The sequence below is a fragment of the Ovis aries genome, chromosome 14 (genome assembly GCF_016772045.2).
Source record: "Ovis aries strain OAR_USU_Benz2616 breed Rambouillet chromosome 14, ARS-UI_Ramb_v3.0, whole genome shotgun sequence".
In the NCBI taxonomy this organism is placed as follows: Eukaryota; Metazoa; Chordata; class Mammalia; order Artiodactyla; family Bovidae; genus Ovis; species Ovis aries.
In genome coordinates, this window is record NC_056067.1 from 34,154,358 (window position 1) to 34,175,729 (window position 21,372).

The 21,372-nt window shown below is 48.3% G+C and overlaps 1 protein-coding gene across 2 annotated transcripts; it reads left to right on the plus strand.

Moving 5' to 3' along the window:
* The first annotated feature begins 4,013 nt into the window (after positions 1 to 4,013).
* Positions 4,014 to 12,364, plus strand: PDP2 (pyruvate dehydrogenase phosphatase catalytic subunit 2). Of its 2 annotated transcripts, none has more exons than XM_012189891.5 (2): positions 4,014 to 4,171; positions 7,635 to 12,364. In XM_012189891.5, exon 2 carries the CDS (start codon positions 7,686 to 7,688, stop codon positions 9,279 to 9,281), a length of 1,596 nt encoding a protein of 531 aa, XP_012045281.2. In that variant the 5' UTR covers positions 4,014 to 4,171; positions 7,635 to 7,685; the 3' UTR covers positions 9,282 to 12,364. The 2 variants fall into 2 exon arrangements, with proteins under 2 accessions (XP_012045281.2, XP_004015628.2); XM_004015579.6 differs by having other exon boundaries at positions 4,014 to 4,069.
* The last annotated feature ends 9,008 nt before the right edge of the window (positions 12,365 to 21,372 follow it).

Sequence of the window (21,372 nt, forward strand, 5' to 3'; positions counted from 1 at the left end):
AAGAAGACTTAAAGAGACAGAAGCACAGGTTGTGTTTCCCCCAAAAGGCTCTGCCCATCCTCCTCTACTGACGGGCAATCTTAGCTTGACTCTAGGAGCTAGGCACTTAACATAACCATTTTTGAAGACTCCTGGCAAGGTTGTCAGTGCTGTTGCTTCACAACAGGTTTAAGAGGGTTGAAGCAGGACTTGTATTTTTCAAAAATTTCCAAGCCTTTGTCATGAGCATCCTCAAGACTGGCTAAATATGTCCCTGAGTTTGCTGCTCTGCAGGGATTGGTAATCATTCCCTCTAACGGGAAGAGAGGTGGGGTGTGCATGTGTGCGTGTGTGATCAATCTGGGAGAGAACAGTGCCAGGGAAAGCCACCTGCTTGGCTCAAAGGTGGCGAAGTTAAATCACTTGATTTGGGATGGCACTGGTCTCTGGGACAACTGTCTCAGAGCACAGATGCGCTCAGATCAGCAAGAAGGCTTTTCTGGGCTTAAAGCCACCATGGGCAACAGTGATGCCACAGAAACGCTGCAGGGGCAAGCTTGTGCTGGCAAAGAAGACATCTGACGTTTTTCTAAACTCTCTCAGATGATCAGGCCAGATACGGTTTTGACAGTTAGACAAAACCCCGCTGCCACCATCTCAATTCCTCCTGATCATCTGCAAATCTAGCTTTCCTAACATTCCATACGTGGGCTTATCTGCATTGCTAAGGAATCAAGGGACCTGCTCAGAATCATCTAAGAGATTTGTTTCCCTACCCTCACCACTCCTCTGTTTGCAAAATACAGTTTTGCTTCTTCTTTTTTTCTGATTATACAAGATGGGGGTAATGTTTATTGTAGAAAATTTGCAGTGTTTGCCTTTGATTGTCTCTGTAAAATTAAAAGACGTAGAATTAGTGGATCAAAGAACTATCCATCGGGCAACCTCAATTTATACTCCACCTGCCGAGAAGGCAACGCTCACTCATCAACATTAGGTATTAATCATGCTTTAATGTTTGTCAGTTTGACTGACAAAAATCAGTAACTCATCAGTATTCACATTTGCTTGGTTTTGATTGAGACAGTATTTTTTACATATTTTCTTGGAAAATGATAGCTGAGCTGCTGCTTTCCCTTTCTCAAGGCAGAGATAAGTCCTTTTCTTTCTTTTTTTTTTTTTTTCCTAATAAGACTTTGTGCCAAGGAAGCCTTGGGACACTGAATAGGGTTCTTGGGCTAGCCATCATGTATATATAGGGCAACTAAGCTCACTATAGGCTTTAAACAAAAGTACCAATGCACACAAAATCCTCAAGGGTGGATTTTTACTTTGGAAGTGGTGTATGTGTGGTAACTTAGAAAAACTCAGTGGTTTCAGACAGCAGAATGATGTAATTTTCTCAGGAAAGTGCGGCTGGGGCTGCCATCTGTGTTTCTCCAGTAGTCACCAGCCCAGGGCCTGACATATGGTAGGCACCCAGAAACTGTGTTGCCCCTAAAAATAATAATAATTGCACCTATTTATTTCAAATCCTTTGGAGTTATTTTTAGTTTAAGTTGGAAACAGCTGTCTCAATATCCAGGAAGAGAGATATTGCAAATTCTGACTTACTGGTAGAACTTCTGAAAAAGGGCAAGGGTGAGTGGCAGTATGAATATCATATCACCAGCAAGTCTGACAGGAGCTGTTTTATGGCAGCCATGTCCTTGGACCCAGGTGGGCTGGCCAGGCTCCCCAGGTAAGCCAGTGTGCCTTCCTCCCAGAAGGCCACATTTTCAGGGTTCTAAGTGGCCTTTTCTAGTCATCTCCCAGTTTTCTCTGCCTCCAGAGAAGACTGCACTTGATTTATCATAGGTAGTTGTTGTTTAGTTGCTAAGTGAAGTCCCGCTCTTTTGCAACCCCACGGACTATAGCCCACCAGGCTCCTCTGTCTATGGGTTTTCCCAGGCAAAAATACTGGAGTGGGTTGCCATTTCCTTCTCCAGGGGATGTTTCCCACCCAGGGATCAAATCTGCGTCTCCTGCCTTGTCAGGCAGATTCTTTGCCACTGACCTACCTAGGAAGCGCTTATTTTCTTGGGCTCCAAAACCACTGTGGATGGTGATAGCCATAGTGTTATGGGTGGTGACAGCCATGAAATTAAAAGACCCTTGGTCCTTGGAAGAAAAGCTATGACAAACCTAGACAGCGTATTAAAATGCAGAGACATCACTTTGCCGACAAAGGTCCATTTAGTTAAAGCTGTGGTTTTTCCAGTAGTCATGTATGGATATGAGAGTTGGACCATAATGAAGGCTGAGCACCGAGGAATTAATGCTTTCTAACTGTGGTATTGGAGAAGACTCTTGAGAGTCCCTTGGATAACAAGAAGATCACACCAGTCAATCCTAAAGGAAATCAGTCCTGAATATTAATTGGAAAGACTGATGCTGAAGCTTTAATACCTTGGCCAACTGATGCAAGGAGCTAACTCATTAGAAAAGACCCTGATGCTAGGAAAGATTGAAGGCAGGAGAAGGGGATGACAGAGGATGAGATGGTTGGATGGCATCATCAACTCAATGGACATGAGTTTGAGCAAACTCTAGGACATGGTGAAGGTTAGGTAAGCCTGATGTGCTGCAAAGAGTTGATGTGCTGAACAACAAATTGGGAAGCCCACCATAGGTAGTAGATAGGTTCTATTAAAGCAATTTGTAAGGCAGCAGGCTATAACCTGAATTCCACAGGGACAGATGGAGTATCGTGTGTCCTGGTTCTCAGCTTTTCTCAATCTACCAACCAGTAACTATTGTGATAACTGTCATGCCAATGTAATTGTCAGTTCAAGGCCCAGTGGTTGGTGGGGAGTCAACGAAGACTTTTTAGTAGCAATTTAAGTTGTAGAAGGGTCACCCTACCTGCTCTATAGAAGAAGAGTGTGCTCAGTTGCTCAGCTGTGTCTGACTCTTTGCGACCCCATGAACTGTAGCCCGCCAGGCTTCTCTGTCCGTGGGACTTTCCAGGCAAGAATACTGGAGGAGGTTGCCATTTCCTTCTTCAGGGATAGAGGAAGAGTGCCTAGGGCCAAGTTGAAGTCAGGGTGGGGCGACCAGATAAGAAGATTGTATAGAGTGGTAGGGCAGCTGGAGGCAAATATTTGGATTAGAGGGATATTTAGGAGGTGAGATGATGAATGGGATCAGATAACTGACAGAAGAGGGGTGGGGGTGAGGGAAGAGGAGTCAAAATGACTCCCAGGCTTGGGGCTTGGGTCTTTGAGCACGTGGTGGGGCCATTACTGGGTTAGGGAAGGAGGGGAAGAGCAGGTTGAGCAGAAAAAATGAGTTCAGGGCAAACTGTGTTTAAGATATACATAGGGACTCCGAGGGAGGCGTCTAAGGGGATTGTCTAAGAGAATATAGGAGGGTGTGGCGCCTGGTAGAGGGGTCTGAACTGGTCAGGACAGAAATGGAGAGGAAGCCAACAACAGTGAGAAATGGGAGAGGCTGCTTGGAGAAGGCAATGGCAACCCACTCCAGTACTCTTGCCTGGCAAATCCCATGGACGGAGGAGCCTGGAAGGCTGCAGTCCATAGGGCCACTGGGAGTCGGACACGACTGAGCGACTTCACTTTCACTTTTCACTTTCATGCATTGGAGAAGGAAATGGCAACCCACTCCAGTGTTCTTGACTGGAGAATCCCAGGGACGGGGGAGCCTGGTGGGCTGCCATCTATGGGGTCGCACAGAGTCGGACACGACTGAAGCGACTTAACAGCAGCAGCAGCTCTGTTTGAGGTGTGCAGAACGGGCAGCGTGTCACGTGGTCGGAGAGCTCAGCCACAAGAAGGCTTAATCTCAAAGCCTAGGGCCAAGCCTAACCGCAGAGATGGAGGGCCGGGTGGGTAAAGGTTGGGTGGGGTGGGCGGGAGAGGGGGAGGAACCGGATTTGGCCCATCTGGAGCCCGCCCTCTCACTCTCCTCATCCACTGGACAATTGCGCTGTTCGTCAGGGGCCCGCCTCTGCAGATGAACCAATAAAGGCTGGCAAAAGAATGCTTCCTTCTCCAGCTGGATCAGCAGCACGAGAGGTCTCTGCCCGGAGGTGAGTCCCGAGTAGGGGTAGCCACGGTATAGCTTGCGGGCGTGAAGCTGACTGACGGACACGGCGGCCTTGGTGCCGGTGAGAGGAGGACGTGGCTCCGAGGTAGGGAAAACGGCGAGCGTGAGAGGTGAAAGCTTCTAGCCTCCCCGCGTCCGCTCCAGCCCACGGCAACGGCTCAGGTGATGGGGTGGAGAGCGGAGGTGAAGTGAGGTGAGGGGGCGGGCCCGCGGCGGACTGGGAAGAGCCTTGGTCACAGCTACGGTCACCCTTCTCGCGCGCACGCGCCACGTGGGCTCGCAGCCTGGCGTAGGACCTTTGGCTGCGTGCCCTAACATCCGCAGTAGCTGTTTTAGCCCTCGGAGCTCAGCATCTCAACTTAATTAGCCTTATCTATAGACTGGGAAGCTGGGACTCAGGGACGTGGCCGCGCCATGGTTTGAGGGAGATAGGGCTTGGTGGATTCCGGAGGCCGCGCTCGTATCTATGAGCCTGTGGGTCAGAGACTTGACTTTGGGACCTGTTTTCTTTAGATACTCGAAACTGTTTGGGTCGGGTCTGCGGCAGACAGCCTTGCGTCGGGTAACGCTGCCTAGCTTCTCTGCAGGGCTAGGGGTGGGGCGAGGGGCACGGGAGGCGCCTTCTGCGCGCCGGGTCCAACCAATCCTGCCCCTAGTTCGGCGGGGTGGGCTGGGGAGACTGGGCGGTCCTTGGATGTGGGCGTTCTCCATACTCAGACCGAAAAACTTGTGGGCGGGATTCCGAAAACACGTGGAGTGAAAAAATGCTCCACACCCCACCTCGGTTCTCCAGAGAAAATAGTAAAATAGAGCAACTTTAAAATTTTTTTTCTAAGGAAAAATACCGCCAGAGGCTGTTGAAGGTGTAGGGTTTACTTCATGGCCTTATGGAGGCAGATGTGAACCATTTGGAAATCAGTTTGGCAGGATGAGTCTACACCCTTTGACCTACTGATGCTAGCCTTGGGAAATAAGTAGGTTAAAACTTAAGTAGGGAAAATGTTGATGCGTTAGGCATTGCAGTTTGGTATTTTATAAATAGGGAGATAGTGGAAACAACCTCCCAACCTCTAAATCCTCAGTGATACACCTAACACTAAAAGATTATTGCTAATAATCTTTTTTTGGAGCTTAAGGGTTATATTTCTTTAAAATCCTCATAAAACCCTATGAAACTAGTATTCCCATTCCACAGATGGATAACTGGAACTCAGGCAAGTGAAGTTATTGTGTGTCTGATGCTAGACAGCTAGTGTGCTTTGGGACCTCTTGAAATTGCTGTGTTTAGCCAGTGTTTGAGGCCTGGGCACTGGAGAGCCACTGGTGAATAAGGCAGCCGTGTTTCCTGAATTTACAGAGCATGCATGCATGTGTTCTTTATATGTAAAACAAGCTCTGGCCAGTTTTATTGAGGAAAATTTTTGCATGGTTTACTTTTCACCAGTCTCTCCTAGCATGCTTCTGCTCATCACCTGGATCAATGATAGCTAGTGCGCATTCTCTGTTATTTTCTGTATGCGGTGTCCAATTCAGTAGTATTACTTAAACACTATAGTGATGGACACATTTTTGGCCAACATGGCATACAAGTTGTGTTAGTTGCTCAGTCATGTCTGACTCTTTGCAACCCTATGGACTCCTCCTCTAACCCACCAGGCTCCTCTGTCCATGGAATTCTTCAGGCAAGAATACTGGGGTGGGTTCTCATTCCCTTCTGCAGGGGATCTTCCCCACCCAGGGGTCAAACCCGGGTCTCCTGCATTACAGGCAGATTCTTTACTGTCTGAGTCACCACGGAAGCCCCAACATGGCATAGTGCTCTATGCAAGATTTGCTCAAGGCTGGGCAGCTGTTTAATTGAGTTAGACAAGGCTGTGGTCCTAGTGTGATTAGATTGACTAGTTTTCTGTAATGCTCAAAATTCTCCAAGCCAGGCTTCAGCAATATGTGAACCATGAACTTCCAGATGTTCAAGCTGGTTTTAGAAAAGAAAGAGGAACCAGAGATCAAATTGCCAACATCCGCTGGATCATGGAAAAGCAAGAGTTCCAGAAAAACATCTATTTCTGCTTTATTGACTATGCCAAAGCCTTTGACTGTGTGGATCACAATAAACTGTGGAAAATTCTGAGATGGGAATACCAGACCACCTGACCTGCCTCTTGAGAAATTTGTATGCAGGTCAGGAAGCAACAGTTAGAACTGGACATGGAACAGACTGGTTCCAAATAGGAAAAGGAGTCCATCAAGGCTGTATATTGTCACCCTGCATATTTAACTTATATGCAGAGTATATCATGAGAAATGCTGGGCTGGAAGAAGCACAAACTGGAATCAAGATTGCTGGGAGAAATATCAATAACCTCAGATATGCAGATGACACCACCCTTATGGCAAAAAGTGAAGAGGAACTAAAAAGCCTCTTGATGAAAGTGAAAGAGGAGAGTGAAAAAGTTGGCATTTTTTTGGCTCCAAAATCACTGCAGATGGTGACTGCAGCCATGAAATTAAAAGATGCTTACTCCTTGGAAGGAAAGTTATGACCAACCTAGATAGCATATTGAAAAGCAGAGACATTACTTTGCCAACAAAGGTCCATCTAGTCAAGGCTATGATTTTTCCAGTGGTCCTGTATGGATGTGAGAGTTGGACTGTGAAGAAAGCTGAGCGCCAAAGAATTGATGCTTTTGAACTGTGGTATTGGAGAAGACTCGAGAGTCCCTTGGACTACAAGGAGATCCAAGCAGTCCATTCTGAAGGAGATCAGCCCTGGGATTTCTTTGGAAGGAATGATGCTAAAGCTGAAACTAATACTTTGGCCACCTCATGCGAAGAGTTGACTCATTGGAAAAAACTCTGATGCTAGGAGGGATTAGGGGCAGGAGGAGAAGGGGACAACAGAGGATGAGATGGCTGGATGGCATCACTGACTCGATGGACGTGAGTCTGAGTGAACTCTGGGAGTTGGTGATGGACAGGGAGGCCTGGCATGCTGCGATTCATGGGGTCGCAAAGACTCGGACATGACTGAGCAACTGAACTGGAACTGGGCAGCTGTTGGCAAGGATGACCAGGTTCACTTTGCCTTGTCTGATCATTTTCAGAGTCTCTTGTACCCCACCCCATACTTTTTCCACTTACCATAACCAGTTGGAGCCTAGAGTCGACCTGACTCCAGCGGCTTTTCCATCTTTTTTGCTGCCCTGTCTTCCTGCCTAAAGAGCTGGATGGCCTCTGACTGAGAGCCGCTACCAAGATGGCTGGGGAGCAAGAAAGAGCTTGTATGTATTTAAAGGAACACAGCCTGCCTGGGAGAGGGAACATGGGAGGTGTGCACTGGTCTGAGGCAAGGGAAAGGATTTGGGAGGAAGGAAACAACTCTGGGAAGCCCTCAGTGACTCTTTAAGCGCAGAGTGTTTAAAAAGCCATTTTCTGAAATGTATTTACATTATAATGGGATGTGTGGAGATTTAAATATTTTGAGATTAAGTGTTTGCAGAAGTCATTATTTTTAAGAAATTAAATTTCTTAACCTCTTGAATTTTCAGATTTAAAGAACCCTTTTGCGGAAGGAACCTATTCACTCATAGGGTTTCAGAATGTCGAGTACTGTGTCCTACTGGATTCTCAGTTCTGCAAGGAAGACCATTGCCACATTACAGGGGGGACAACGTTTATATTCAAGGTATGCCTCAAATAGGATTAAATCAAAAGGGAGACTCTTTCCCCAGGGGCCAGCCACCCTAAAAGACCATGCCGCTGCATGTGGTGGCATTGCTCTGCAGAAAGCCTACAGACACACATCAACGGAGGAAGAGGACTTCCACTTGCAGCTCAGCCCGGAGCAGGTAAATGAAGTGCTGAGAGCTGGTGAGTCGGCCCATAAGATTCTTGACCTTGTCAGCAGAGCTCCAGATTCAGTGTTACGATTTGAGAGCAACCAGCTAGCTGCCAATTCCCCAGTGGAGGACCGGGGAGGTATAGCTGCCTGCCTGCAGACCAATGGACTGCTGTTTGGCATCTTCGACGGACATGGTGGCCACGCATGTGCTCAAGCAGTGAGCGAGAGGCTCTTCTACTATGTGGCTGTGTCACTAATGTCCCAGCAGACTCTGGAGCAAATGGAGGAGGCCATGGAAAGCATGAAGCCCCTGCTGCCCATCCTTCAGTGGCTCAAGCACCCAGGGGACAGTATCTACAAGGATGTCACGTCGGTGCACCTTGATCACCTCCGCGTCTACTGGCAGGAGCTGCTGAACCTGCAGATGGAAATGGGGCTGAACACTGAGGAAGCATTAATGTACTCCTTCCAGAGACTGGATTCTGACATCTCGCTAGAGATCCAGGCTCCCCTTGAAGATGAAATGACCAGGAACCTTTCACTCCAGGTTGCTTTCTCAGGGGCAACGGCTTGCCTGGCCCACATTGATGGGGTTCACTTGCACGTGGCAAACGCTGGTGACTGCCGGGCCATCCTTGGTGTCCAGGAAGACAACGGCATGTGGTCTTGTCTGCCCCTCACCCAGGACCACAATGCCTGGAACCCAGCCGAGCTGTCACGGCTGAAGAGGGAGCATCCTGAGTCTGAGGACAAGACGGTCATCATGGAAAACAGGCTGCTGGGAGTCCTCATGCCCTGCAGGGCCTTTGGGGACGTCCAGCTGAAGTGGAGTAAAGAGCTGCAGCGTGGTGTCCTGCAGCGGGGCTTCGACACCGAGGCCCTCAACATCTACCAGTTCACCCCCCCGCACTACTACACCCCACCTTACCTGACGGCCAGGCCAGAGGTCACCTACCACAGGCTGAGGCCACAGGATAAGTTCCTCGTGCTGGCCTCTGATGGCCTGTGGGACGTGCTGGGCAACGAGGATGTGGTGAGGCTGGTGGTGGAGCACCTGGCTGAAGAGGGTCAGCACAAGCCAGACCTGGCCCAGAAACCCACCAACCTGGGACTCATGCAGAGCCTGCTGCAGCAGAGGAAAGCCCAGGGGCTCCATGCAGCGGACCAAAACGCAGCCACACGTCTGATCAGATACGCCATAGGAAACAACGAATATGGGGAGATGGAGCCTGAGCGGCTGTCGGCGATGCTGACCTTGCCGGAGGACTTGGCAAGGATGTACAGGGATGACATCACAGTCACCGTGGTGTATTTCAACTCAGACTCAATTGGTGCATCTTCCAAGGGGAGTTAAGAGTCTCCCACCCTGTTGCCAAGGTTAACTTCAGTGTTCTTCTGAGACATTTTCCCTTACTCGGAACCTGGCTCTTTAGACCCTATGGTTGAAGGGCAGGTGGATCGATGCAGCTTGCTTAATTATAGACTAATGTGAGGAAAAAACAAGCCTTGGATTAAAAACAAAATCTAGTGATTTTATGTGCCTGCGTGTTTTGGTCACCTCTTCTACGCAGAGAGGGTGGAGCACAGAGACGATCGACTTTCTTGGGCTCGTGTAACCCAAGTCCTTTTATAAAGACACTGTTAAAACTCAACCTGAGCCTGGAAAGGGTAAATTTAATTATGGTTCTAAGAATATGAAGAAGTCCAGGATCTTCTGCGCTCTTGCTGCAAAATCTGGAGACTTGATAATTCTGTGTGTAATCATGGACTGCTACACTATGAAGGGAAGTTTTTGTTTTTTATTCTGAAGTTACTAAGGACCTAGGTTTACAAAGCATATTACAGGACACTTTTCTATGCAATAGTCTAACTTGTGTATGTGTTTAGTTGTGAAAATTAATGCTGCATTCTAGTTCTGATTTAGTTTATGTTAAAATTGAGTCCTCAAACTTGCCAAACAGGCGTGCTGTGAGCGAGCATGCTTGGAATGAGTTTTCTTGGTTTTTCGGCTGAGGGTGAAGGTGGCCAGGCCTCTGGACCAGCTGAATTTGTGTAGCTTTCAAGCCCTTCTTCTGTGTCCCACCCCTTGAACCTTTGAGCCATGCTAGGAGGTAACTTCTGTCTGAGCCTTAACTCCTGGCTTTTCCTTCATTAATAAAATTTCCTCCAGTGTTCAGTAAATCTCTGCAGATTTACTCATAGTACTTAGCCTTTCTGATTATACTTCTCAAACATTCCTCTAATTCCTCCTAATGCTCCTTCCCCCACTGCTATGTTGAACTCAGTCACCCCGCTGACTGTGCAATACTGTCTAGAAAGAATGCTCTCACTTCACATGGTTGCAGGGAAGCAGGAAATTCAAGACTGCATGTGGTAATCGTGACAGTTTAGGCAGGACTGGCTTATGCAGTGGATTCTAGACTTTGAGATTCAGCTTGAATCTGGAGAGGTAAAAATGTGAAGGACCTGAGAACAGTTGCTAACCAAGGCTCCCTGGCTGCATCCCCAGGGGTGGTGGGGAGGAGGGAGTGGGGAGATTTTTTTTCAGATGGGACACTTGCCCATAGACTAGTGGGATAAATGGCCACTGCTACTCCTCGGTAATTAGGCCTTATTTAGTATAGGAGTTGGGCAAAAAACAGTGTAACCTGTAGTAGCTTCTGTGGGCTGCACAGTCTGTGTTTATTGGGAAATTAAACCATAGGGATCTTTTTTAGGAGGATGAATTTCATGTTCTGAAATTGCTGTAGTTAAACAGGAAGTGTGTCTCTAGATGGAAACAAATATAAACCTGCAGAACTGACTTTATTTTCCTGTACTATCTTCCTGTTGATGGTTCCCCTCATCTCACCCCCTTGAGCCACCCACTGAAAAGAAAGCAAAATAGCTAGGTATGACTTTCACATTCAGGACAAGGGACATTCAAGTGTTGAGACAGCTTAGGGATGTTTCCCTGTACGTTAATAGTGATATTGCTTTGTCTAAGAAATTCTCTTCTGAGTGCTTAAGCCTGTGTCCTTTTATTCTGAAAAATCTTAACTGAAATAAAACCTGAATCCCTATCATTTAGCTTGCATGAAGTTTCGTTACTAGAGCCAAACACTACTTGTCTGAAATCCTTCTTTATGTCAGCTAAACCCTGGCACACCCTCAGAGCATTTACTGGGGTTACAGTGTCTGAATTCTGTTTTGGAGCCTCGCATGGGCTCTTAAATATACTTGATTAACTTGTGGAACAGCTGAGAGAATACAGACTTCCAACCTATTCCTTCAAGGGTGTCTGTTTTTTCTCAGCCTAATAGATTTGCTTTCTAATTGGCATATTGAGAGAGAAGAAAGGCTGGTTTATTGCCTGCCGTTTATCCACTGTGAACTCTGCCATGAATGCTTCGAGGAGCAGCTCCTCCTGGTTAACCCCAGTGTGTCTGACTCCCTGATTACAATTTTGGTGTCACTGGCCTGAGGCACATGGGCTACCACTTGAGGATGATAGTAGAATTTGAGAGGGGGTTGGTGGTACTTGTCAGGTCTTCTGAAATACGTATCATTCCTTCTATGTAAAGATTTTGATATAGAGACTTGTAAAATGAACTAAAAAATGAGATTGTTTAAGATTTCACTTATGAATAAACTATGCTTTATTGGTCCTTTAAACTGCATATTTATTTTAGGTAAGAAATGTTGGTAATATTGGCATACTTTAGATATTGTTAAATAAATAATACCGTTCTGCTGTTTCTGGGGATTGATCAGAATGGATAGAGAAGTTCTAAGTTCAAGTTAGTATGTTAGGTTATGTGTTCAGTTTTCTGAGATGCTGTTTGGAACATTAGAGCTAATTTATTATAATGAAAGTGTAAACTTTGAGGTATGTTAACATTTTCCCCAGAAGTATGATTGGCCTAAAAGGTCGACAAGAAAACGTTCAGAATGAGTCTGGCTTGACTTGTTCATCCATCAGTCCCTAGTGACCTATTTTTCATTCGACAGTTTTGGAATTCTGCATTTCCCAGGTTAAACCGGGATATTCTGGAAATGAGCTATCCTAGTCTCATTGTAAGTGGTTCATTTGCCTCTGAACGTGGCTCTCATCGCAGAGGAAGCCCTGGTGTGGCTTTGGGGCTAGGAATAAAGGCTGGTGGCACGGCTTTGTCCTGTGAGCTCCCACATGTGTCACCAAGTGCAAAACACAGGTGGCTTGCAGTGTGACCATCTCCTGAGCAGGCTCAAGGCTCTTTCCCTGACACCTTAGGCACCTGACATTTAACTAGCCTCCTGGAAAATATTTTGTATCAAGCATTTACCTGGAAAAATTAACCATGTTATTTAATATTTACTGATATTTGTACACTGTATACCAATGTTCTTTTTGACATTGATTTTCGCACCATGAGAGATATTTAAGTGAAACTTGTAAATAAAAGAGGCAAAATGAGATTTGGCTTCTTTCGGTTTTGAACATTTGTATTTGTAAGGTCCTTAGGGTACTAGATTAGGCCAGCCTTTGTTTCACGACCTGTATCTAGCCACGGAAGATTTTAGTTTGTTCAGGAGTCCACCCGAGGGACTTCTCTGGTCTGGTGACTGCCTCCCAGTGCAGGCAATGCAGGTTTGATCCTTGGCTGGGGAGCTAAGGTCCCACATGCCTTGGGGCCAAAAATCCAAAACATGAAGCAGTACTGTAACAAATGTGATAAAGACTTTAAAAATGTTCCACATCAAAAAGAAAAAAAGGCTACCCTAAAGAAGTTTTCTCTGCCAATTTTTGGTGTCTGCTAGCCACACAGGGACGGGGAACCCTAGTGGGCTGCCGTCTATGGGGTCGCACAGAGTCGGACACGACTGACGCGACTTAGCAGCAGCAGCAGCAGCAGCAGCCACACAGGAAGTCCTTGCTTAGTGTTAACTTGTATGGAGAGCTGAAAAGAAGCAAAAGAGAGGCTTTTGTTGTGACGGTCTCCACACACTCAGGGCTGAGGCTTGCTGGGACTTCACATTATTTAACTGGCCTTGTAAAACCAGCTTCTTTGTTAATTTTAAATTCAGAGCCAGCTTTGGGGAAAGATCTACCCAGCTCCTTGAAGTGTCCACTTGATCCCACCTCCACTGACTGAGCCATATCTCATTGCCTCTGAGTGATACAACTCACAAAGACCACTCTGATGGGTACTTCTTAAAATGCAAATACAGCTATTAGGTTGGTAATTTTAGTGTGGGCTATTGTCATTAATTGGAAAAGACCCTAATGCTGGGAAAGATTGAAGGCAGGAGAAGGGGGTGACAGGATGAGATGGTTGGACGGCATCACCTACTCAATGGACATGGGTTTGAGCAAACTCCTGGAGATGGTGAAGGGCAGGGGAGACTGGTGTGCTGCAGCCCGTGGGGTCACAAAGAGTCGATACATCTTAGCAACTGAATAACAACAAAGGGTGGTTAAACTGGGCCTTGAAGGGCAGCTTTGAGGGAGAGAAAGGTGAAAATAATGGAGCTGTTTCCTGCTTTGTAACATGATAAAAACAGGCCCAGAGGCTTGAAAACTTCCTGACACTACAATAGGGCACAGATTTGAACTGAGTCCACTGCCCCAAGCACTTGTCCCAATGCTGGCCTTTCAGAAAGGGAAAATGCAGGAAAATCTCATGGCACAGTTTTGGCCCAGGTGGGTGGGATGGGGTAAAGAAGTAGGTTCTTCAGACAAGAAGCTGATAGATAACCCATACATTCCAATATCCCATCATTTTGAAACAATAAAAATATGTGCTGATGACAAGCACTGTAGACCTCAGACCTGTTGCAACCAGAAGGTTGATAATTGGGATTACCAAAACATTACCCTCTTACCTCACCACCGACAAGTCAGATGAAAGTCACACATCCTGCAGCTCTCACCCTAAATGGTGCCTTTAAAAAAACCTCTAGGGCTGCCCTGGTGGCTCAGTGGTGAAGAATCCACGGGCCCGTGCTGGAAACGGGGGGTCGTTTCCTGGTCTGGGAGGATCCCACATGCCGCAGAGCAACTGGGCCCTGTGCCACGACTACTGAGCCTGTCTGTGCTCTAGAGCTTGGGAACCACAACTACTGAACCCCACTTGCCTGGAGCTCACGCTCTGAAACAAGAGAAGCCACCACAACGAGATGCCTTCAGGACTATGTAAATGACACACACACACACACATAATGGCGCCATGACAGTTTGAGGCAGACCATAAAATGCTGAAGCTGAAGCTCCAATACTTAGGCCACTTGATGGGAATGAGGCAAACTCATTCGAAAAGACCCTGATGCTGGGAAAGATTGAAGGCAGGAGGAGAAGGGGATGACAGAGGATGAGATGGTTGGACTACATCACCGGCTCAATGGAGATGCTGCTGCTGCTAAGTCGCTTCAGTCATGTCCGACTCTGTGCGACCCCTTAGACGGCAGCTCACCAGGCTCCCCCGTCCCTGGGATTCTCCAGGCAAGAACACTGGAGTGGGTTGCCATTTCCTTTTCCAATGCATGAAAGTGAAAAGTGAAAGTGAAGTCACTCAGTCGTTTCTGACTCTTAGCAATCCCATGGACTGCAGCCTACCAGGCTCCTCTGTCCATGGGATTTTCCAGGCAAGAGTACTGGAGTGGGGTGCCATTGCCTTCTCCGCAATGGACATGAGTTTGAGCAAATTCTGGGAGGGGGTGATGGACAGGGAAGCCTGGCGTGCTGCAGTCCATGGGGTTGCAAAGAGTCAAACATGACTGAGCGACTGAACAACAACAATAAAAGGCGTTAAAGGGAGCGGTGGCCCAGTTCCCTGGAAGTCCCTGTCCCTTTCCCCAAAGAATTGGAATAGCCCTCTCCTTACTACCCTATGAAATTACACTGCCCATAGAAACTAACCACCCCATATTTCAGGGCCCTCTCACCTTCTGCCTGTGGAATGTGTATCTGTGCTTTCCCTGTACTATGGTTCTCAAGCTCTCTCGCTTTTGAATTCTTTCCCACAGGAAGCCAAGGACCTTCACTTGGCAGCCAGGCCCAGGAACTCGCCAGAGACCTGGGACACGATCACCTTCTAGCATCCCATTTTCCTGGAACTTCTTTACAAAAAATATTAATAAATCTACTGATTACCTGTCACTTTACCTCTCACTGAATTACTTCCGTACTGAGACGTAAACGACCTAAGCTTCATTAAGTCCTGAAACAGTTGTGTGGTTTCAGTTGGAAGACTGGATTCGAGTCCCATCTGCAGTGTGCAATTTCTCGCCATTCTCCTTACAGCAGATGAACGGAGGTAATGTCTGCCACAAGCTGCTTCTCTCTCCAGTTCACCTGCACATACCTTGTGTGGCCCCGGGGCCAGGTAGGCAGAGCTGCCCAGGGGTTGCCCATGACACTGGGCACAATGGAGCTTGGAGGGGCTGGTCCAGAGCATCTGGGGATACGCTCTAGGGACATCACAGAAGCAGGGCCAGAGCTGTAGAGAAGGTTGAAGGAGAGCTGGCCAAATCTGGCCGAGTGAGAAAGAAGGAGCCTCTTGGGTAATCTCTGGGGATGGAGAAGTAGGTAAGGCCATGCAGTGACCTCAGACAGGACATGGCTTTCTCTTCATCAGCATAGAGGTGGGGTGGGGGCCACGCAGAAAGTCCCACCTCAATCCCCCCACTTTCCCTGCAGTGTGACCACCAGGTGCTATTGGGCACCTGTCCTTGTTTTTTCCCTTCCTACCCTCATCCCTGTAATGTCAGAGTAAACCCCCTGTTCTGCTGATTGTACAATGAATAAGGAGGGGTGGGGGCAGATGGGTGGATAGATGGATGATTAAGGGAGGAGCAGATGGAGAGGAACCAGAAAAAGAGAGACCAGAGAAGTAGGAGGAAAACTGAGCGGTGGCACGGAAGTGAGGAGAGGGATGAGGCGCATCCAGACACAAAAAAGACTGTGGGTGTGGATAGATGACAGTGAACATTTAGCTAAAAAGATCTCCAACAAAAGCTGAGGGCCATTGCATCTTCTCACACGGGACTCAGGACATAGGATGGGCCCAAATGGTGAGGTGCTGAGAGGTTGGTTCTGTGAATGCTGAGCTGCCGGGATGACCCTGCCTCTGAAACAAATCAGAGCAGTGGGTAGGGGGGACAGGGAAATGTCATCAACAAGCCAACGTGCTCCTTGGCTTGTGGCAGTGGAGGGTATCCAGGGGCTTTGGGGTTCTGGGGACCTTGATGAGCCCACACTGGGCTTTATCAGGAAAGGACGGAGGAGCTGGGCTTCAGAGCTCTGCCCGTTGGCTTGGCCACTAAATCGCAGGGTGGCATGAGGGGAACACCCATGTGGAGCTTTGGAGGCACAGGCCTTTGCTGTGGGATGCTGTGGTCAAGCAATGTGAGGCAGGTGCTGCCTCTAGGTGTCACCATCAGGCCGTGTTGGCGTCAGCTGCAGCAGGAGTAGGAGGAAAGTGTTCCAGAGAAAATGAGGCCCTGGGACTCACTACCAGGCAGAGCAGCGTCTCTGGCGACTGCAGCCTAGAAGAGCCTTCAGGGAGCCTTTCCAGACCTTGGAAGTCCTTGGGGCTGGAAGGAGTAGGTGGTAGGACGGAAGGACCCTTCTCTGTGGTCACTCAGCCCTACCTGTTGAGGAAGGGGCTGTTGGGATCCCAAGAGATGTGAGAGGGTGGCTGCCACCTTTTCTGGTCTCCCCCAGTGTGGGAGTTCTTCTCTGGGGACTGCCCCACACCTTTGAATCCTTCCCACCCCCATCTCCACTCCCTTCAGCCAGTCCCCACAGCAAAACCCCCCTACTCCGATCCCCCCTCCCCCACGCAGAGCATCTCTGGGGTTTACTCCCTTCAGCTCCAAGAATGGTCCAAACCACCTTTATCCTCCTCCACCCCTAGACAATGGCTGCCCTCTCTGATCAACTCTACCCAGCACATAGCAGTCAGAGCGATCTTGGTCAGACTCAGATCTGACCACTTCACTCCTCTGCTCCAAACCCTTCCACGGCTCCCCATCACCCTTGGGAGAAAGTGCAGAATCTTCCTCCCCAGGTGTGGGGCACTACAGTCACACACACAGGAAGGAGCAGGAAAAGAGAAAGTGGTCTTTGTCTTACCCTGTAAGGCTGGAGTCAACTCTTCCATGGCCCCTGGTCTCCTCTGGGATATAGCCTAGAACCCTCCACCTTTTGCTTCTGGCTGTGGTTTGTTTGTTTGTTTTAATTTATTTATGGCTGCATCCAGTCCTAGTTGTGAGCACGGGGGCTCTGAAGTTGTGGCACACGGCTTGTGGGATCTTAGTTCCCTGACCAGGGATCAATACTTTGTCCCCTGCATTGGAACAGGACTTAATCACTGAACCACCTGGGAAGTTCCCTGGCTATACTTTTAAGGTTGACCACAAATTCTTTTCCACTCCTCCCATCAAGCAGTAAGATCCAATTCTCCTCCTCTTGAATCTGGGTGCCCTTAGCAGCTTGCTTGTAAAGAATAGAATACAACAAAAAAGACACTAAGGACTGACAAAGTCAATGTTCAGCAAAGTCTTGATAATTGGTGAATCTGATAGATTGCTGTGACAGTTTTATGTATTAACTTGATGGGGCTAAAGGATGCCCAGATAACTGATAAAACGTTATTTTTCATTTTATTTTTCATTTATTTCTGCCCTGAGGGTATTTCCAGAAGAGATTAGCATTTGAATCAGGAGACTGAATAAAGAAGAGCCTGGATACCATCCAATCCACTGTGGGCTGGGTTAGAACAAAAACGTGGAAGGAAGAGGAAAGTTGCTCCTTGTTGAGCTGGGACACCGATCTTCTGCCCTTGGACATCTCAGGCCTTTGGACTCTGATTAGGACTTACATCCTTGGCAACTGTGGTTCATAGACCTTTGAGTTTGGACTGGAACTATGCCACTGGCTTTCCTGAGCCTCTTTGCACATAGCAGATGGTGGGACTTCTCAGCCTCCATTATCACATGAGTCAATCCCTTATCATCTCATAACTGTATGAGGCAAGTATTATAAACCCATTTTACAGATGGTAAAACTGAGCTTGGAGTAGTAAAATGATGTCCCCAAGGTCACAAGGTTCGTAAATGCAGAGTTGAATTTCAAAACTCTGGTGGTGTTTTCAAAGCGTCCTCATAGATTTTGTGCAGTTGTTAAGAGATCATGCAATTCTGCTGAATATCTACTCATTTGATTTTTTTTTGATGCCCTGTTCCCCAAAAGCCTGGGAGGAAGGAGTAAGTTGTTGGTCCATGGAAGCATTCTAGCAGAACCTGGGGGAAGTTCATGGCTAGACATGAATTGGATGGACTCAGGGGCCCTTTGCTTGTGCCTGGGGTGGGGCTGTGTAGATATAATACCAGATAGATCTTAAGTACAGCCTTTCCCTGCATCTCCAGGCAGCCTGGCCTATGGGACTGGGTAGGCAAGAGCAGGTGAAAGCTGGGGGTGGGGGCTGGTCTTGAGCAGCAGGAGAGACCAGCAGACCACAGCCTGTCCTGCTCCACCGAACCTGCGGCCCTGGAAAGGTCTTGGATCTCCTCCCTGGGCCTGGCACCTCTGACTTAAAGGAGAGTTCAGAACTCATCAGATGAACAGTGAAAGCCTGCTCTCTCACCTCAGTACCTGTTAGAATTTATCAAAAAACAAAAAACAGACAGAGGGAAGGAGGGAGGAAAGATTAGGCATCTGTGCAAGGGGGTTTGAACAAAAATGGTCATAACCCGATGTTTCCAAGAAAGAGAAACTGGACACCATGGACATGTTTTTCCTCAACATAGTGGACAAAGGGATTCTAGTACATCCATCCTGGTGGACTTTAAAGTGATGGCGAAAAATTAAAGTGATGATGAAAGATCTTTATTATTTGACGGGAAACCACTAAATGGAAATACTGTAAATGAGGGGATGGGAAATCAGGTTGCAAAACAGTATGCACAGTAAAACCCCAAGTGGAGATTGTTCCCCTCTGGACCTCACACACCCCCTCCACCCTTCCACCAGCTCCCTCATGACTAACCCCATTGGCCAGGGGCCACCGCGGGGGAGGGGACCGCGACTATATTGGGAAGGGGATGAGATCATCGAAAGACTGGCTGATTTAGAACCGGGTAACTTTTTCCACCCGTGTGGCTCTCAGTGTCTTCTGTGCCGGATCATAAACCTTGGCGCCAGCCTATGGGTGGAGGGGGAACACATTCCCCCTCATGAGGAGCAGAGAGGTGGCTGAAACTGGACAGAGCACAGGTGCTAGGCTGAAATTGTAATATAATGGCAGAATGGGTCTGGGGGTCCCCGGAGCCCAGCTAGGACCCTGCAAGTGCTTTGCTCCCAGCAGATCTGAGTGTTGCTCCCCAGGAGTCTTTGTGAGCAGAAAATGCTTTTCATGGGTGCAGGAATATCCCAGAGGTAGAATATCCCTTGTGATGTGCTGAGCTGGGTGCCCTCGGGGCCCAGGTCTAATGCACTGTTATGTCTTGAGATTCCTATCTGCCAGCTAGGACTTCCCCTGATAAGACTCCTCCTGTTTCTGGCTAACCCCAGGGAAAACCTTCGTGGGGGTAGCTGTGGAGGGGAGAGGCTGGAGTGGGAAGGGAGTTGAGGTCCAATTCCAGCTAAGTAGATACAATGCATGAGTTCAGTTCAGCTCCTATTTGGCCCTCAGTGCCCATCTGACTCCCTCAAACCTGTTCTCCAGTTTCGCGGAAATATAACAGTACATCCCAGAGCTCTGAGCTTCTGCCCAGGCAGTTGTCCCAAGCTGGCTCCACTTCCCCACTCCAGCTGCCTTTGTCATACCCACCCCCAGGCTGGGTCAGGTGCCATCTGTGCCCCAAATCAGTGTCCATTGTATTGGTTTGTCCATGTTCATCCAGGGTGACCCTGAGGGCAGGGGCTGGCTCCAGGGAAAATGCTAAAACATGCTGGGTGAAGGAAAGGGAGGGCCCAGGAAGGGATGGGGAGGGGGGTCAGGAGAGGGCCCCTCACTGTTCTGTGTCAGGCCTTCGAGGGACCCCTTGGAGTTGCAGGCACCTCACACTCCACAGAAAACAGCAAGAGAATACAGTGTGGGACACCCTGATGTGGGCTTGGCAGGCGAGGAGCAAGAACTGGGCAGAACCGGAATGAGCCAGAGCATCTCTCCTTAGCCTGAGCCCTGGGTTGCAGGGCCAGGAATGGAATTCTCCAGCTGGATGGAGTCTTCCTGGAAAATCCCTATAAGCCCTCACAGATACGTGCTTTTATACCTGACTCTGGTTCCTTCAGATTGGCAGGGAAGGGGCATTTTGGCGGTGAGGCTATATGCAGGTAAGGCCCTTATCTTCTCTGGATTTTTTTTCTTCTTTTTTGGCTGCACCATATAGTATGCAGGATCTTAGTTCCCTGACCAGGGGATCGAATCTGTGTCCCCTGTAATGGAAGCCCAGAGTCCAAACCACTGGACGGCCAGGGAAGTCCCTTCTCTGGATTCTGGAACAGCTGAAGTGGAGATTCAAGCATTTATTGAGCACCATCTGTCAGCTTCACAGGGTTCTCTCAACCACCCTGAGAAGCAGAGATCAAGGTCCCCGTCATTTGAGAAGGAAGCTGATGCCGGGAGATACCAAGTGGCTTGCCCAAGATCACATGGCCAAGTCAGGATTCTAGGCCCACTTATCGAGGGTTGTCGGCCTGTTTTTAGCTCCAGTGCCCCCATCCCATTCAGGATTCCCAAAAGGACAGGCTGAAGCTGCCACTTCCAGCTCAGCTTCTCTTGACCAAGCTGGGCTGGCCCCGTGCCTACCACTCTCAGAATAACCCTCGTGGCTCTGGGCACAGATTGCTGGCCATCACCTGGAATCTATTTTTGTCCTTCGGGTAACAAGGAAGTCTCACCTTGTGTAGTAACCACTTGGGGTGAGGGGAAAACATATGACCCCCAATCCCAGCTGACCTTGCTGCCCTGCTAGGAAATGACCCCAGTAGGGAAGGAGGAAGCCCGACTCAGTCACACTCCCTTTCTCACCCTACTTAAATATTACCAAGGATCTAGCTTCTTCCTACCTCATCCTTTCTTGACAGCCCACACCCTCCCCCCATCCAACACACACAAAGACCAGGAAGCTGACAAATGGATCATTTGTCCTCATGATCCACTGCCTAATCTTAGGTACCTGAACAGCCAGAAAATTCTTTCTCACATCTAATCTGTAGAAACAAGCCCATTTCCTTAGGTGCAAGCCAGAGAGTCTTAGAGTCCAGGTGCAAGAGCTATGTGAGGACCCAGCATCTAAATTTGACTTTCCTGTTCTAAGACCCTGGAATCCTGTGGGGCAGCGGCTAATGACATTTGAGATGACAGAAGCTGTAGGTATACCACAGACACTCTGGAAGGTCAAGTAAAACTTCAGAGGTCATGGACCCCAAAGGACATGTATAAAGGGGTGACCCCTGGGAGTGGAGGCCAGAGATGCAG

Excerpts from the sequence above, each read along its gene's own strand:
- PDP2 (XM_012189891.5), top strand. The coding sequence starts at position 7,686 with ATGTCGAGTACTGTGTCCTACTGGATTCTCAGTTCTGCAAGGAAGACC.